Raw genomic sequence first — 18461 nt, 5'->3', positions numbered from 1 at the left:
TGTAAATCTGTTTAATTTTTTTCAGGGTTAACAGCAGGAATGCACAGACTGAAAAACAAAGCCAAGAAGCTCATTTAACAGTGTTGGATTACATATTATCTTTAATTAAATTCCAGAAGGAAGAAGTTGATCCAGATCTGTCTGTGATATGGGCTGCTCTTGTTGTCCTTCCTCATATTCGGTACAGTAATGGTTCTATTTTACTGACTCTGCAGTATATGTGATGCGTCTACTCTAGAGTAAATGCTGTAGTATTAGAACTCTGCTTATTTCTTAAATGACATTTTTACCCTATTCGTGACATATTTATTTCTCTTCAGTATCTCATTTTGTCATTTATTACCACTAAAAGTTCTTTTGAAAGAAAACATCAGCACTCCCCCCCCCCCCCCAAAAAAAAAAGTGCTTGTTTTACATATTCTTGTAGCCATAATTTAACACTGTGTTAATTTGTACTAAATGCTATACCTTTCAGGTTTTATGACTCCATAGATTTTTGTCTGTACTTACATTTGACTGACTGACTGGCACATTCTGTGCATCATGTCATTAGGGATAAAGAGGCACCATTATCTGACAGAGCCAGGAACAGAACTATTATTTTGATACATATGTTTTAGGAAGTTCATAATAAAGTTTAGCATAGTTATTAGCATTAAATTTAATCATATTTTATCTAAATACTGCAGAACTCAGTAGTTATTGTTTAAGGTAACAAAAGTTAGCACTGTTACACATTGTAGTAGTCTATCATTCCCGTCTTTTATGCAGTATACATACAGTAAACTCTCAATTAACCGACACCCATGGGGATTCGTAGATGCCGGATAACTGCAGATGTGATGTTGTCCTATCTCGCCTTCATTCTTCACTGGTTGGGTTCAGAACCAATCCTTGGTTCTGACTCGGCCTATACAAATGCTTGCGGCTGTATCCTATCCCATCATATCCTAGGAAAGCTTCCCCCAGATCTCACTTGCCACTAAACAGATCGGGTGACTCCATTTTGGCTCTGGTTAAGTGGGAAATTTCTTTACTTATTATTCAATAGTTTGTACTCTTGAATTTAAATGTTAGAATATACTAGAATTTGTTAGCTTATTGGTTAGTTTAGAGTGTTCGCTGTTGTGGTTTTTGCTTTTGGCCGTCGTCTGTTCTTCCACTAGGCCTTTTTCCCCTCCCTATTCTGGCTGTAGCTTATTACCTTAAGCCCATTTTAGTTAGAGGGCTTCTTTTGGTAGTTTTGTTATTACAAGCTTGTTTAAGTTAGAGAGTTTTGTAGTGTGAATTGTTTTATGTTTTCCCCCATTATCTTAAGTGTCATTTCATTTAAATTAGAGGGCTGCCACTGCCCGTTTGAGTTAGAGGGCTGCCACTTTTTCTGCTGTAAATTTTAAAGTTGCTCTTTTAGGTTCATAGGTTCGTACTAGGCTATCTGCCCTAAGGCATTTATAAGCCTAGCCAGAGTGTATGTGGCTTACACCACCCCTTAGGATGAGAATACTATGCCCTTTTAGGGTTTAGTTTACTATGCCTCTGTCTAGTAGTGACACAGAGATGACCCCCGGGGTAAACCTACGATCTCCCATCCACTCGTTGAGATTTCTCTTGAATAGAGTCAGTGAGGGGCTCTGCCTAACATGGACTGGGATTCTGTTCCAGAGTGTAGGGAGCCTCTGGGTTATGAATCTGTCCCTCCAGTACGTCCTATTTATTTCTGTGTTGAGGTTTAAGACACTTGTTCCCGTGGCTCTGATGGATTTGGATTTTCTGAGGTGGAGCATGTCCATTAATTCAGGATTGGACATGGCCTTGTACGTCAGGCACAGATCACCTCTGAGTAGGCGGTATGCGACTGAATAGAGCTGGCGTTTTTTCAGTCGGGCAGCATATGACATATGTTTAAGACCCTTTATCCTCTTGGTGAGGAACTTTTGGGGTCTTTCCAACTGCTGCAGGTGTCGGGTGAGATACATCCCAAATGGGGCATTGTACTCAATCATTGGCCTGATAAGAGAAGAGTACAGGAGCACAATGACCTCTCTTGATCTAGATGTGAAACCCTTCATGATAAGGTGGGCAATATAGAAGGTCTTCCTAACCACTTTGGCAATGTGAGTGTCAAATGAGAGGTTACTGTCAACCTGGGTCCCTAGGTCCCTGATTACCTCTTCCGTTAATGGATTACCGCCTATGTGGTAATTTGTCGGTACCTTGTTTTTCCCAAAGGGTATGACTATACATTTTTTGGCGTTCAGCTTAAGGCCATAGCTCTGGCACCAATTATCCATTTCTATGAGGCCTCTCTGAAGGATGTTTGTGTCCGCTGGAGTATCAATTATGGCGCCCAGTTTGCAGTCATCTGCGAACTTTGTCAGCCACAATCCTCCTATGTTTGCCTGTACTTCGGAAAAATAAATGCCGAACAAGAGGGGTCCCAGGACTGAGCCCTGTGGGACACCGCTTGTGACTGGATTAGAGTCTGACATAGCTCCAGCAACTCTGACCCTGTGGGTTCTGTCCTAGAGCCAGTTTGCAACCCATCTTGTGACATATGGGTTTACATTTAAGCTGGTGAGTTTGTCTATGATGCCCAAGTGGGGTATTGTGTCAAAGGCTTTTGCAAGGTCAAGGTAGGCTGTGTGAACTGCCTTACCCTCATCAATGGCCTTAGTGACTGTTTCAAAAAAGTCGACCAAGTTCAAAAGGCAGGATCTGCCCTTGACAAAGCCAAATTGAGTAGGATCCAATGTCTGTAGGTCCCCAATGTCTTTGTTTATGAGTTCCATAATGATCCTCTCCATAGCTTTGCAGACCAGGCTCGTCAAGCTTATGGGGCGGTAATTTCCAGGGTCTGTAGAGGCACCGCCTTTGTGAAGTGGGACCACTGTTGCCGTACGCCACTCTTTGGGTACGTATCCTGTAGTAAGGCTAAGGTTAAACAGCAGCCTTATGTGTGGGTTTAGTTCCTCTTGGAGTTCATGTAGCACACAGCCCGGGACACCATCCGGTCCCATTGATGCTGTGTTTTTAGCTTTAGAGAGGGCGGCTCTCACCTGGGCATCTGAGATGTTAGGGAGGCTACACTCTGCTGGGATAGTTATTTCTCCTTTTGGGGGGGAGGGGGAAGAGAAATGTGCACTGAACCTGTCTGCCAGAATGTTGGCAATGTCAGTGGGTTCAGTGTATTTTGTGTCATTTTGGACTAACTCTGAGCATATCTGGGAGTTTCCACCCAGGTTTCTAACATAGCTAAAGAAGGCCTTGTGATTGTCTTTTGTGTCTTTTGCGATTTTTCTCTCAAAGTTGGCCTTGGATGATTTTATGAGTGATCGTAGTTTTTTGCTAGTACTGATCAGAGACTCCTTCCCTTTTAGGTATTTTGCTCTGTCATGTAGTAGCTTCCTCCTCCTGTTGTAAAGTTTGTTTATGGCTGGGGTCCACCAGACCGGGCACCTGCCTTTGGGGGAATAGGTCTTGGTTTTATGTGGGATTGCATGATCCATGCATTCTTGAAGGTGCCCATAGAAGGCATTTGCAAAGGATTCAGCAGTGTGGGTTGTGGTTTCCACTGGCCCAGGGGCCTTGAAGGATACCACTTCAGTCTTAAGAAGTGTGAAGTTTGCTTTTGAGAAGTTCTTCACTGTGGTCTTTTGTGCAGGGGGGGGGGGCGGGATGTGGATTTCCAGTGAGATTAATTTATGGTCGGATCTTACCAAAGAGGGATATACTTCCGGTGTGGAGCATTTTGTCCCCATGTTTGTGATGATCAGGTCTAGTATATTGTCTCCTCTTGTGGGAATGGTGACTAGTTGTTCCATTGCATTTGAGTTTATGAATTCTAGGAACCTTTGGGCTAGGGTGTTGGGGCTTGAGTAATGTTCCCAGTCTATGTTTGGGTAGTTGAAGTCTCCCAAAATGATGGTATTTGGAGAGACATTCATACTCTCCAGTGTCTTCAGGAAGGCTGTGTGGGGTTCCTGAGTTTGAGAGGGCTTTTAGTAAAAAAAAATAGTTTTGATAGTTATCGTTCTCCTGTTGTGATTATTATTGTCATTGTTGTTGTTAATGCTATTTTTGAAGTTAATATGACATGTCTAAGGAACCTAAGGAAAGTAGACCCTCGGGGTTCAAAAATGTAGGAAGTGTAACTAAAAAATGTCTATTACTGATGGTTACACTATCTTGGGCTATTTGTCACTCATTCAGCCATAGGGTGTTACTTGAGAGGAAAAATAAGCTCATTGTGAGAGGTTTACTGAAGACCCCCTTCTTTGAAGCTCTTGAAGAAGGTCTGAGCACTTCTAAATTGACCACATCTCCTTCTTCTAAGTCTGAGAAGTCAGGAAAGAGGTCATCTCCTTTAGCTCAATCAGAGTCAGTTGGAAAACTGACAAAAATAGCTTCTCCAGATCCGAAGACTGCTGGGCCCAAAAAGTCTTTCATCTGCTGCTTCTGTGTTGGTGCCAATGGGGTTTCACTTATGGAGCCATTCCCCAGAATTGGAACCAGTTTCTCCGACCTTGAGATCTCCTTTGCTGCAGTCAGCCAGATCTTCTGCTCCCTCCTGTCTGTCCTCCAGGAGCCTTTCTGATGATGACTTGGATTGTGTGGTGCGGAGGTTTTTGATGACCCCAGCGTTTGCCAAACTGCTGTTTACTCCAACCCAGAGAGATTCGGAACTGACCAAGACTACCCCTTCATCTATTTCTCCACTGAGCCAACCTGGGAACTTGGAGCCAGAGGAGCCGATTGTAGTGGAATCATTTGTGCTGAGACTTATCCCAGGATCTTTGGGCCCGACTTCCATCTGAACTCGAGGAGTCTAAGGGCCGACTCTCTCCGGTCGGGTCCGGGGAGGGGACTCGGACTGGATGGTTGTCTGATCCAAACTTGTCTCTTGGGGCCTGTGTGTGGGAGAGATCGGCTCCTACATCGGCTTCTGAGCCAACCCCCTTGGTACTGGGGATGCCTTCTGGCTCTTCGGAGCTTGAAGTTTCCTCGGATCAGGGGCCGGGTCTTTCAAGGTGATGAGGAGAATGCTGTCTCCACAGACAGGTCCACTCTCTGGTCCTGACATTCTTCCCTCGAAAGCACCGGTGTTTTTCTCTGCCCCCTGCATCCTCAGACACGTGGAGACAGTAGACCTCAGGATGCCCCATTGGGTGAACCTTTGTCTTCCGAGACCTCTCCAGAATTCCCTTCTGAAGAGGTCCCTCAGAAGAGACTTTGCAAGAGGAAGCATTTAGACTCCCCAGAGGAGCCCATCACATCTGATGCAGACCTTGATGAGTCAGAAGGGTCTCCACGGTTGCCCTCTGAGGGTGTCTCTCTCGCAGACATCCTGGAGATTCTTAAACAGAGAGGTGGCTGAAAGCCCATCAACCCTTCTGAGGAGTCTGTATACCTGAAGGCTTTTGGGTCTCACCCTTCCACCACTTGGGTGTCTCCGCCCTTCAACGAGCTCATGGAGGTAGTTAGAAGGCATGGGAGTCTCCAGACTCAATGGAACCTGCTCCTCTGAGGCTAAACAGATTTATTACTGCATCTTCAGACAGGGAGTTTCTCACCAAGGGTGTCCCAGTAGACGCTATGGTGGTGGCGGCAGCCACCAAAAAGGAACTTTCAGAGATGTCATCTGTCCATCCAACAAACAAGGAGTTTCGCATGATGGACAGATATGGAAAGTGCAGCGACCTTTGCTCTCAGCTGAATTGTCTAACTCACTTTACTAGGTTACAGGGAGATCTCCTAAAAGAGCTAGGAGATGTTCTTCAAGGTTCAGTAGCTGCAGGAGTAGCAGACAAGGTTTCCTCTCAGTTTTCCACCTTAAACTGTGTGGTTAACTCCTCCGTGAGGCTTATTTGTTATGCAGCACATGGCGCGAGCAGGGCAGCGGGTTCAGGAATTTCCCTAAGGAGACATTCTTGGATATGCTTGTGTGACTTTGCGGAGCCCTTTAAGTCTTCCTTTGTGAATGCCCCTTTTGATGGCTTGTCCTTGTTCAGGCCAAAAGTCAGACACGCTGACCAGGTGTGAGCAAGAAGGGAAAAAAACTGTCTGCCGTAGGAGTCCATTTTTCCCTGCCTTCTAGACCTTATTCGAAAGGTCAAAAGGGAGGAAAAATGTGGTTCCAAAAATCCCAGAGTTTTTCAGGACACACGTGGTGATCCTTCCTGCAGGGGCAGAGGGGGAAAGCAGTAAAGGAAGACGCCAAACACATGGCAGAGGGGGGTCCCCAAAATCAAGGCGAAAGGGAAGTTTTCCATGGTCCATCTCTGGAGGCAGTCGGGGTTTGCTTAGCTTTGTAACCAGAAACCTGGCTAGAAATAACAAAGGACAAGTGGGTACAAAGCATCGTATCCAAAGGCTACTTCATACCCTTTTCCTTCCCCATCCCAAACATAAAAGAACATCCCGGACATTCCACCCAGTCAAAGGGAGCAGGCAACTCTAGAAATTCAAAAGTTGCTAGACAAAAGAGTCATCCAGACAGTCCCTGCAGACCAAATAGGATCCGGACCTTACTCAAGGATGTCCTTCAAGGATGCATCTGCAGTCCTTACATATGGGTTGTCCTGCGTCAGGCAGCCCTTCGGTCGGCCGGATTCCAAAGTCTGGGTCCGGCGTCGGCTGATGTTGCCCCTTTCCCGACGTCAGAGCGCCTGGGATATAAAAACGTCAGCCGATGCCATCTTCCTCAGTCTTTCTTGCCGCACGGTGCCTGAAGCAGAAGCAGTTCGTAAGTGCCGGTCGGCCAGCTCCTGTAATTTCAGCTAACCGAAGACTTCAAAGCTGGTACCCGTTGGGGACTCTTTCTTGCCTCAGCCGATGTCAGATCAAACGGTTAAAGTTAATAATTGTTTAACTTGTGGGAAACAAATACCTCATAAGGATTTCCACTCTTACTGCCTCCCCTGCCTAGGCCCAGACCACGACGTCTCGGCCTGCGCAGCCTGTGCATCCTTCAATAGACGCACTCTTAGGCGTCTGTCGGAGTTTGCAGAGGAATTTTTTGGGGATAGTTACTGTTACAAGATGCCGTCGGAGCTTCCGACTACTCATTTAACCAAAAAACGGAAGGACAAGGACCGACACACGCGGTCCGTGGTTTCGGCAAAAATCACGGCTAGGCCTACCGCGAGTGTCTCGGTTTCTGCTGAAAAGGAATCCTTGGTGCTTCTGACCAACGAAACTGCACAACCGACAACCTCGGTCCCGGAGGCCTCCTCTGAGTCTGTCATAGAATTCCCCTTTGAAACCGGTGCTCTGGAGACAACCGACACCATTCCTCTAGATCAAACCACTCCAGCATGTGGGGCAGCCAGGCCTCCTGCATCCATGTCCATTAAGGCATTTACCCGTGCTAAAGCTGCTAAACAACCAAAATCTCTCCCTCCCAAGGCTATTCCTCAGGGATCCACTACAGGTTCACAGATTTTAAGTCTAGCTGAGGACCTTATTTCCTTAATTAGGGGCTCTCAACCTCCTCTAGACAAAAGGCCCAGGGTTGAGCACACAGATCCCCAGTCTTCTGATGAGGCCTCAGATGACTCTGCTCTATCAGACTACCAGGAGGAGGCTTTTACGGCCTACGAGGATTCTGATGCAGAGGAATCTATTCCCTCGGCCTCTCCTCCAGAAGAGTTGTCCTTTGGGGAGACACTTCACTCCATGAGAGAGCATTTCAAATGGCAGGGCCAGGAATTCTCTGATTCCAGAAAGAGGTTAAGGACTTTTTTGCATTTACCTCAGCATAGACCTTTGGCTATTCCTCCTGTTTTAAATGTCATTGATGATGTGTACTCTGCATCTAGTACTTCTCCAGACTCCCTTCCTCCGGCTCCTATCAAGCCCGATAGGTACTACAGGGTCCCGGACTCGCATCATTTCCTTTACAAGGGCCACTCTGCTGACCCAGAAACTATTTCTCAGGGCCCTAAAAGGGTTGCAACCACCACTACAAAAAATCCTCTTCCTTCTGAAAGGAAGTCCAGGGCTTTAGAGAGATGGGGTAAAAAAGTGTATACTTCTTCCACTCTTTCTATGAGGGCATTAAATTGTCAATTCCATATGATGCAGTACCAAGAGTATTTGTTAGATGAATTGCATAAAAAACTTTCTTCGCCTGAACCCCTAGATCGCAAGGCACTTCAGGATCTGGTACATAACTCTCAACAGGTTAGCAAACATTTCTTGCAGTGTGGTTATGATGCATTGGAAGCTTCATGTAGGTCAGCAATGACAGGTGCAGTCATACGTAGACATGCTTGGCTGAAGGAACAAACTCTGCCAGACCATGTTAAAGCAAAGCTACTGGATGCTCCGCTGGAAAAACAAAAGTTATTTGGATCCTCGGCTCAAGAGGTCTTAAAGAAATTTGAGGAAAAGGCTAAATCAGTACAAACAGTCAAAGATTTTCTCCAGGTCCAGCCACCAAGATTCAGCAGAAATTGGCCTTCTAAGAATTGGTCCTTTCCGGACACAGACAGATCTCAAAGAGGCAGAAACAGATGTGCCAGAGGTAGAGGGCAAGCTCGGGGCTCCTACAGAGGGCATCAATGGCAGGCTCCTAACCAGAGAGGTACTGCAGGGCCTACAACTATTACACAAGGACCATCTCAATGACTTGACTTTGTCCCCGCCAACCAGGTCTCAATTGGAAGCACCTTTGGGCAGAAAGCTATCTTTATTCTCAAAAAATTGGCACAGTATTACAAAAGACAAATGGACACTGCAAATAATAGACAAAGGATACAGGTTCCACTTTCATACATTACCAAAAAGACAAGGCATGCCGAACCTGCCACCAAACCAAAGGGCAGAGGCTTTAAAACAAATTTCCAAACTACTACAAATGAAAGCAATAGAAAGGGTTCCTCTCACAGAACAAGGCCAAGGATTTTATTCCAGACTTTTCCTTGTTCCAAGAAAAGAAAAGCAATGGAGGCCTCTTCTGGACGTGTCCGCACTGAATACTTACCTCATTGTGCCAAAATTCAAAATGCTGACCTTACAGCAACTCCTTCCCATGCTGGCCAAGGGGTCATGGCTGGTAACTCTAGACCTCAAGGAGGCATACCTGCATGTCCCTATCAGACAAAGTTGCAGAAGACACCTCAGATTTCTTGCAAGTTCAGAGCATTATCAATTCTGAGCATTGCCATTTGGCTTATCTACTGCATCCAGAGTATTCACGAAATGCCTGGCATCAGTAATTGCACATTGCAGACTTCAGGGGATTCAAATATACCCATACCTGGACGACTGCCCTCATACAAGCGGACAGCCAGCAAACACTGGTAAAACACTTAAACTATGCCATCCGACTACTACAGGCCTTGGGATACACAGTCTACATTCAGAAATCAAGACTTGTTCCATCCCAACAAATAATTTTCCTGGGTGCAAAACTGGATACAAACACCCAGATGGCTTTTCTCACAGAAGAAAAACAAGCACAACTACTGGATTATTTCAGGAATCTGACAACACAAACCCAGCTAACTGCAAGGAAAATCCTGCAGGCCCTGGGTTACATGGCATCTTGCATTCTTCTGATTCCACAAGCAAGGCTGCATATGAGGAAACTACAATGGTACCTAAGGAGTCTATGGTCTCAGAACAGTCACAGCCTAGAATCTCTGATCCCCCTCATTCCATGCCTTCAAAAGGAATTCTTGTGGTGGGCAAAAGCAAGCCAGTCAAACATGGGCCTGCCTTTCAGCAAGCCACATACCAGCCAAACCATTACAACGAACGCCTCAGATCATGGATGGGGAGCACACATGGAGGGCAGATGCATTCAAGGACAATGGGCACAAAAAGAATTGCATCTGCACATCAACCAAAAGGAAATGCTGGCAGTGATACATTCCATCAAGGCCTTCAAGCACTTCCTGCACCAAGGTCACCTGTTAATAAAGACAGACAATACCACAGTTATGTGGTACATAAACAAGCAAGGAGGTACCCATTCATACCCTCTTTGCAGGCTGGCGATGAATCTGTGGGAGCTTTCCTTAAAACTCAATATAGAGCTACAATCCCAGTTCGTACCAGGAAAAGACAATGTACTGGCGGACAGCCTGAGCAGAAACATCATGGATCCACACGAATGGATGTTGCACCCAGATATCTTTCTCCAGATAACAAAATCATGGGGAAGGCCGGACATAGACCTTTTTGCCTCCCACCACAACCATCAACTAAGGAAATTCTGCACAAGGACATACCATCCTCAAGCATGGAAAGTGGACGCCCTCTCCTTCAGCTGGAATACTCTAACAGTATATGCATTCCTACCGCTGCCACTGATGGCCAAGGTCTTACTGAAGATCAGGACAGAGCAACCAAAAGTAATTCTGATAGCCCCGGACTGGCCAAGACAACACTGATACCCACTGTTAAGAAGCATGTCACGCACGAAACCTTGGCCTCTTCCACAATGGCCACTTCTACTGACACAACACAATTACAAGACTCTGCACTCCAGCCTCAAAACCTTACAGCTGACAGCCTGGAAAATACCTTGACTCCTCCCCAGGATAAACTATCCAAAAGGGTACAGGATATCATCGTGGAAGCCCGGCGTCCTTCCACAAGAAAAGCATATTCAGCAAAATGGAAAAGATTTCGTACCTGGAACACCACAAAGGGTCAAGATCCGACAGTCATGAGCATTCCACATATTCTGGAATACTTGGCTGAAATGCTCCATAATGGCCTTTCTTACTCCTCCATAAAAATTCATGCTTCAGCAATTTCAGCAGAGTACAACACTGATCCACCTGTATTCTCTCATCCTCTACTAAGGCAGTTTCTAAGAGGGATAAAAAACATCAACCCTCCAAGGAAACCTCCAGTGCCTACATGGGACCTTAACTTCATGTTGGAAAAATTAACTCTTCCTTCATTTGAACCAGCAGCATCTTCAGAGCTACAATTCCGATCTTGGAAGACTGCCTTCCTTCTAGCCATAACCTCAGCAAGAAGAGTATCTGAGTTACAGGCCCTCATGGTAGTACAGCCTTTTCTCATTTTTCATCAGGACAGAGTCTCTTTGAGAACCAATCCTTCATTCATGCCAAAGGTGGTATCCAGGGTCTCACTGAACCAAGCTATTCACCTGCCGACCTTCTTTCCAAATCCACAAAATAAAGGAGAAAAACGTCTGCATACTTTGGACATCCACAGACAGTTGCGCTACTACTTGGACAGAACTAAGACTTGCAGAAAAACTGACCAACTCTTTGTAGCATATGCTGCTGGTGTACAAGGAAAAGCAATTTCCAAGCAGACAATTTCAAAATGGATAGGAAATTGCATTTGGTTCTGTTACTCTTTTCATGGAAAAGCTGTGCCAGCAAACATAAGGCCTCATTCCACCAGAGCAACAGCCACCTCCGCAGCCTTCTTAAGAGGGGTGGCTACAAAGGACATTTTAGAAGCTGCTACATGGCGCTCCGTGCATACATTTTCCAAGCATTACAACTTGCCCTTATATTCCAGATCCAGAGCAGGCTTTACTAGTGCAATCCTGCAGGGCATGTTAGCTACACCATCCTTTTCTTAGTTCCTACCACCCCCAGCTGGGCTATGGTACTCTACCCATATGTAAGGACTGCAGATGCATTCTTGAAGGACATAGTACAGTTTTGTACCTACCATAAATGTAGATGTCCGATAGGTATGCATCTGCAGTCAGGTTTTCCCTCCCTCCTACCCCTCTATGATATACTATGGGTACATATCCCTCATTTTAGCTAGCTGGGGTTATCTTTTGTGGTGTATTTGTTTTTTATTACTGTGCATGTTTGGAATTTTTTCATTTCTCCAAATTTAGCCTTACTTAGAGGGCAACTGGCTTCTGGGGCAAGAAACACTGAGGAAGATGGCGTCGGCTGACGGTTTTATATCCCAGGCGCTCTGACGTCGGGAAAGGGGCGACATCAGCCGACGCCGGACCCAGACTTTGGAATCCGGCCGACCGAAGGGCTGCCTGAGGCAGGACAACCCATATGTAAAGACTGCAGATGCATACCTATCGGACATCTACATTTATGGTAGGTACAAAACTGTACTTTCTTTTTAGTTTCAAAGAAAATAAGGGACTGGCGACCCATATTGGATCTCAGTAGATTAAACAAATCAGTAAGAAAAACAAAGTTCTGGATGTTAACACTGCAGTCAATATTTCTCTTTTTGGGAAAAGGTGATTGGATGTGCTCTATAGACTTTCAGGATGCGTACTACCACATAAAAATGGACAGGCCAACCAGGAGTCATCTGCGCTTTCGGCTGGGAGCCAGTCACTATCAGTTTCAAACTCTGCCCTTTGGTCTCACTACAGCCCCCAGAGTGTTCACCAAGTGTATAGTAGTATTTACAGCTCACTTCAGATGTCTAGGATTCCGAGTGTTTCTGTATCTAGACAACTGGCTGCTAACCTCCACCACCAAGCATCTACTAATAAAAACAAGAGACACCACACTACAGCTCTGCTCTCACCTAGGAATCGCAATAAATTATGAAAAATCTACCTTGCCATCTCAGCATATCGTTTTTTATGGGAGCAAATCTAGATACTACAGTATTGATGGCAAAACTTCCTCCAGAAAGAGTACAAGTCCTAAGACATCAAGTCTCAAACCTTCTTTCCAGAAAAAAAGCACAAGCAAGAACAGTTCTGAAAGTCTTGGATACAATGGCAGCAGCAATAAACTTAGTTCCATTAACACGCCTGCACATGAGAATTTTGCAGTGGCTACTGTTAACTCCATGATCTATGCAGGAATTACCCATGTCCCACCAAATTTTGATAACGGAATCTTACAGAAAAGACCTTCGCTGATGGATTCAATCCATTCATGTGACTCTAGGTCGACCCTTTGTTCTTCCACAGCCATTAGCCACAGTAACCCATGGATGTTTCCCAGATAGGGTGAGGGGTGGGGGCAGAGCATTATCTGGGAAAGATGGTCCAAGGCACTGGGCAGGATCACGAGGCCCATTTGCACATCAATGTCCTAGAGATGAGAGTGGTGCTTCAGGCATTGCAGGCACTTCAGGATTCTCTTCCATTGTGAACTATTGCAATACAGATAGACAACATGTCAGTTGTTTGGTACATAAACAAGGAGGAACCAAGTCATAACCCCTTTGCTGAGAGACCCTGAGAGTATGGCAGTGGGTGACGTCCTCCCAATGCTTTCTGTTAGCAGCGCACATCCCGAGGAAATCCAACATGATAGCAGACAAACTCAGCAGAGCGATGTTGATGCCTCACGAGTGGTCCCTAAAGAAAGAAGTGGTGGAGGTGATTTTCTGTCAAATGGGGCCAGCCTTACTGCAACCTTTTTGCCACATCCATGAATGCCAAATGCAGCAGCTACTTTGCCCTAATCCCCCCTCCAGGGAAGTCAGCAAGGGATGCACTTGTTCACGAATGGCCCTCGGGTCTCCTCTACTAGATGTTCATCGTGTTACCCTGCTGCAGTCATGACACTTGGGTTATCCTGCCGTCAGGCGGTCCCGCAGTCGGCCCGAATTCCAAAGTCTTGGTCCGGCGTCGGTTGCTGTCGCTTCTTCCCTGACGTCAGTGCTCCAGGGGTATATAAGAGGCATCCGACGCCATTTTCTTCAGTCTTTCTTGCCGCACGGTGCCCGAAGCAGAAGCAGTTCGCAAGTGCCGGTCGGCCGACACTTGAGATTTTCGAATCGAAATTTCAGTCCAAAGTCTTCAAAGCTAAGTACCTCATTGGGGAACCTTTTCTTGCCTCAGTCCGATGTCAGAAAAAGTTAACAATTGCATTTCTTGTGGGAAGCAAATACCTCATAAGGACTTTCATTCTTATTGTATACCTTGCCTAGGCCCAGACCACGTCACTGGTTGTCGGTTTTGTGCTAGGTTCAATAAGCGAACTATAAAGCGATGCTCTGATTTCGCATGACACTACGGTAGGAAATTTAATTACACTATGCCGTCAGAGCAACCGACTACCGGCGTGCATAAAAAACGCAAAGATAAAGACAGGCAGCCTAGATCCAAGCCAGACTCCGAGGCCTCGGCTGGGCTGGTCGCCGGTTCTCCGGTTTTCAGTGAAGTGCCTACGCAGCCCCTGGCGACCGCAGAATTGGAACCCCAGACCGCTTCAGAGTCTCAAGCAGAGAGTTCTAGGCTGACGCAGCCATTTTCTTTAAGCCCTGCCGACAACATTGCAGAAGGAGAAGACGGTGCTGTGGAAACACCTTCAGTTTCAGAAGGTGTCTTCAGACCGACTCCTCTCACCATAAAATCTTATGCTAAGCTTAAGACTCCTCTAAAACCAAAAAAGGCTGCACATCAGTCTCCAGTTCAAGGCCCCATGCCTAAGAAACAGATGTTTAAAATGGCTGAAGATTTGATTTCTTTCATCAGGGGTTCCCAACCCCCCCCCCCCCAAACAAAAGGCCTAGACAAGAGGAGGATTATGCCTCCTTTGATCAAGTGTCTATTTCTTCAGGCTCCTCTGAGGAACAGTATTACTCCTTTCCCCCTTATGAAGATTTTGATGCTGAAGATTCCATTCCCTCAGCTTCTCCCCCTGAAGACTATTCCTTTGGGGAAACCTTACATACCATGAGGGAACATTTCCACTGGGAAGGTCAGGACTACTCCGACTCAAAGAAAAGGCTCCGAGAATTTCTTTTACTCCCCCAGCACAGACCACTTGCTGTCCCTCCAGTTTTAGACATTGTGGATGATGTTTACTTAGAATCTAGTCTAAATCCAGATTCTCTGCCTCCTTCTCCAGCCAAACCAGATAGATATTACAGAGTGCCTGACTCACACAAATTCCTTTACAAAAGCCCTGTTGCTGAACCAGAGACAATCTCCCAGGGTCCCAAAGGGGCTAAGGCTTCCATGGCTAAAAATCCTGTACCCTCTGAAAGGGACTCCAGAGCACTAGATAGGTGGGGGAAGAAGGTTTACACCTCAGCTGCACTAGCTATGAGAACATTAAATTGTCAATTTCACATCCTGAAATGCCAGCAATTCCTAATGTCTCAAATAAAACAAAAGAAGAGCACGCACCCACAACAGTCTGAATTCAAGGAAATGCAGGATCTGTTGCATGCAGCTGAACAGGTGGGCAATCATACTTTACAATGTGGATTTGATTCCTTGGAAGCTTCCTGTAGAGCAGCTGTTACTGGGTCTGTTGTACGTCGACATGGTTGGTTAAAGAAACAAACTCTGCCTGATCATGTTAAAGCAAAGTTACTAGATGCACCATTACAGCAAGATTTCTTATTTGGGGTTAAAGCAGAAGAGGTTTTAAAGAAAATGGAGGATAAGGCAAAATCTATCCAGACGGTCAAAGATTTCTTACAGGTACAACCCACACGCTTCAGCAGAAATTGGCCAACAAAAAATTGGTCCGTTTTAGCTTCTGACAGACCACAGAGGGGTAAATACAGACTCCCAAGGGGCAGAGGACAAGCACAAATCCCTTACAAACCTCGCCAATGGGGCACTGCAACACAGAAGGGAGGAGAAGACAGGTCCCAAACTACTAGAAGACAAACGCAATGACTTAAACCTCAAACTGCCAAGCAAAACTCTCTTGGCAGCTCCCTTGGGAGGAAAATTAGCATTTTTTTTTTACAGACAGTTGGTGCATCGTCACAAAGGACAAATGGGTCCTAGACATTATCTCACGAGGATACAGATTCCATTTCCACACCTTGCCAAGGATAAAAGGAATGCCAAACCTGCCACAAAATCAATGGGCAGAGGCACAAAAACAAATTACAGCTCTCATAGACATGAGAGCCATTCAGCTGGTACCTACACAGGAGCAAGGCCAAGGATTTTACTCGAGGCTTGTTCTAGTCCCCAGAAAGGACAATGCTTGGAGAACAATTCTGGACCTTTCAGTTCTAAACACCTTCTTGCAAGTACCCAAATTCAAGATGTTAATACTACAGCAGCTTCTTCCCATGTTGGGCAAGAAAGCTTGGCTAGTAACGTTGGACCTCAAGGAGGCATACCTGCATGTCCCTATCAGACAAAATTGCAGAAGATACCTCCGTTTCATTGCAGTTTCAACCCATTACCAATTCTCTGCACTGCCCTTTGGCTTATCTACTGCGCCCAGGGTCTTCACAAAATGCCTGGCACCAGTAATTGCATACTGCAGACAAAGAGGAATTCAAATATACCCATACCTGGACGACTGCCTCATCCAAGCAGAAAGCAAGGACATTCTCTTTTAAAACATCTGACGTTTGTAAAACACCTAAGTTGCCTAGGGTACACAGTAAATGAAAAGAAATCAAAACTAGTGCCCTCACAAAATATGACATTCCCGGGTGCCAGCCTGAATACAACGGCCCAGATGGCTTATCTGATGCCAGACAAACAACTACAACTAACTCAATATTTCAAAATAATAGCAACAAAGACCCAATTCCCTGCAAGAAAAATTCTGCAGGCCTTGGGCTTCATGGCATCTTGCATACTACTAATACCATTTGCAAAACTGCATATGAGGAAATTACAATGGTACCTGAAAAACGTATGGACTCAACACAGCCACAGCTTGGAAACAATGATGCCTCTCATTCCCTGCCTTCAACAGGAGTTTCTATGGTGGTCACAGGCATGTCACCTCAACAAGGGTCAGCCTTTCACCTTACCCCCAGCCAGGCAAACTATGACAACAGATGCATCGGACTATGCCTGGGGGGCACACATGGCAGGACGGTGCGTTCAAGGCATATATGGACTGCAGATCAAAGGAATCTGCACATAAATCAAAAAGAAATGCTAGCTGTACAGAATGCTCTGACAGCCTTCAAGGACCTCTTACATCCAGGACAGCTTATAAGGACAGACAACACCACAGTTATGTGGTACATAAACAAGGGGGTACACACTCCTACCCCCTATGCAGGCAAGCAATGACCTTGTGGAGCACAGCACTGGCTTACCAAGTTCAATTACAAGCTCAATTCTTGCCAGGAAAAAAGAACACATTGGCAGACGACCTAAGCAAAAACATCATGGATCCCCACGAGTGGAAACTGGATCCACAAGTATGTACAATGATAACTCAAAAATGGGGGCGCCCAAACATAGACCTGTTTGCCAACCCCCAAAACTATCAGCTATCAAAATTTTGCAGAAGGGCATTTCACCATCAAGCTTGGAAAGTGGACGCACTCTCATTCAGTTGGAAAATGCTGACAGTATATGCCTTTCCTCCATTACCCCTTCTCACAAAGGTGCTGCTGAAAGTCAGGATGGAGAGACCCTGAATGATACTCATTGCCCCAGACTGGCCACGCCAGCACTGGTACTCACTACTAAGGAACATGGCCCAGGGCCCACCATGGATTTTTCCACAAATTCCTCATCTGCTCACACAGCAAGGCAGTCAGATTCTACACAGCCAGCTCAAAACCTTAAATTTGGCTGCATGGCAAATCACCTAAGCAACCAGCCAGCTCCTCTTTCACAAGCTGTTATGGATGTCATTCTGGAGGCCAGGAGGCCCAGCACCAGGAAAGTCTACTCAGAGAAATGGAAAAGATTTTGCGCCTGGAACCAAGCTAAAGGCCCTAGGCTGCTCATTTTTGTAGCCTGGCTGACACTTCAGCACCCAAGCTGCTTATCCAGACTGTCAGCAACAACACTGATGAATGTTCAATCCTCATACCATCAGACTGGCATCTCTTTAGATAATGTTAACCTTAATATTTTTTTTTTCCTTTTCTTACAGGAATTTTACATCTGCCCTAATGCTTCTGTACTAAAGTGAGTAGTGCTTCATGGTCCGTAACCTGTTCTTGTAATGCAGTGTTTTGTAACTTTTCTTACACTCTTAAAAACTCTTGATATCCTTAGTAAATTCAGACGATCAAATGTCGATTCCAAATGTTCAAGGTGAATAATTATTTCTGTATCCATAGGTGTGATTGCCAAAACCAAAATACCCAAGTTCCTGATTACCTTTACTCTTTAATATTTGTATTGTTCATTAAAGTCAAAATGTTGATGTTAAAAAATCAATTTTGCTTTTAGTTATGAATGTTTTGTAAGTCTGTGTTTTCAAACCATTATTTGCATTCAAAATTCTTCTCTCCTACTTGCATTATATTGCAGTTATTGATGTTAAAATTGAATGTGATGCCTGTTGTCCATAAATCCATTACACAACCATTCCATCATAGGAGATAGGAAGCAGTACCATGGTTGTATGTGGGAGCAAGACGCCTACCCACTTATTTATAGTGTGCTTCACTCCTTCACCCTTTTAACTGTTGTAACCTACTATGAGGTAGATCTGCCAAATGCTAAAGTTCCACAAATTAAGCCATTCAGTGGTCATAAACAGAATCTCTATTATATTTCTTTACCTGTTTAAATGCTATATATTCTTGTCTTCACTTTTATAATTTCTGATTATCTTGTT

The 18461-nt window shown here is 45.3% G+C and overlaps 1 protein-coding gene across 1 annotated transcript in view; it reads left to right on the top strand.

The window, feature by feature from the left end:
* Positions 1-18461, top strand: part of UTP20 (UTP20 small subunit processome component) — a gene marked incomplete in the record, with an annotated part of 2478305 nt that overhangs the window by 576692 nt on the left and 1883152 nt on the right. The window contains 1 exon segment of the mRNA XM_044087776.1: positions 26-181. Coding sequence (XP_043943711.1) covers positions 26-181 — 156 coding nt within the window.

The sequence above is a fragment of the Protopterus annectens genome, chromosome 11.part0 (genome assembly GCF_019279795.1).
Source record: "Protopterus annectens isolate FY-2018-M chromosome 11.part0, PAN1.0, whole genome shotgun sequence".
NCBI lineage: Eukaryota > Metazoa > Chordata > Ceratodontiformes > Protopteridae > Protopterus > Protopterus annectens.
This window is presented reverse-complemented; position numbering and strand designations above follow the sequence as displayed.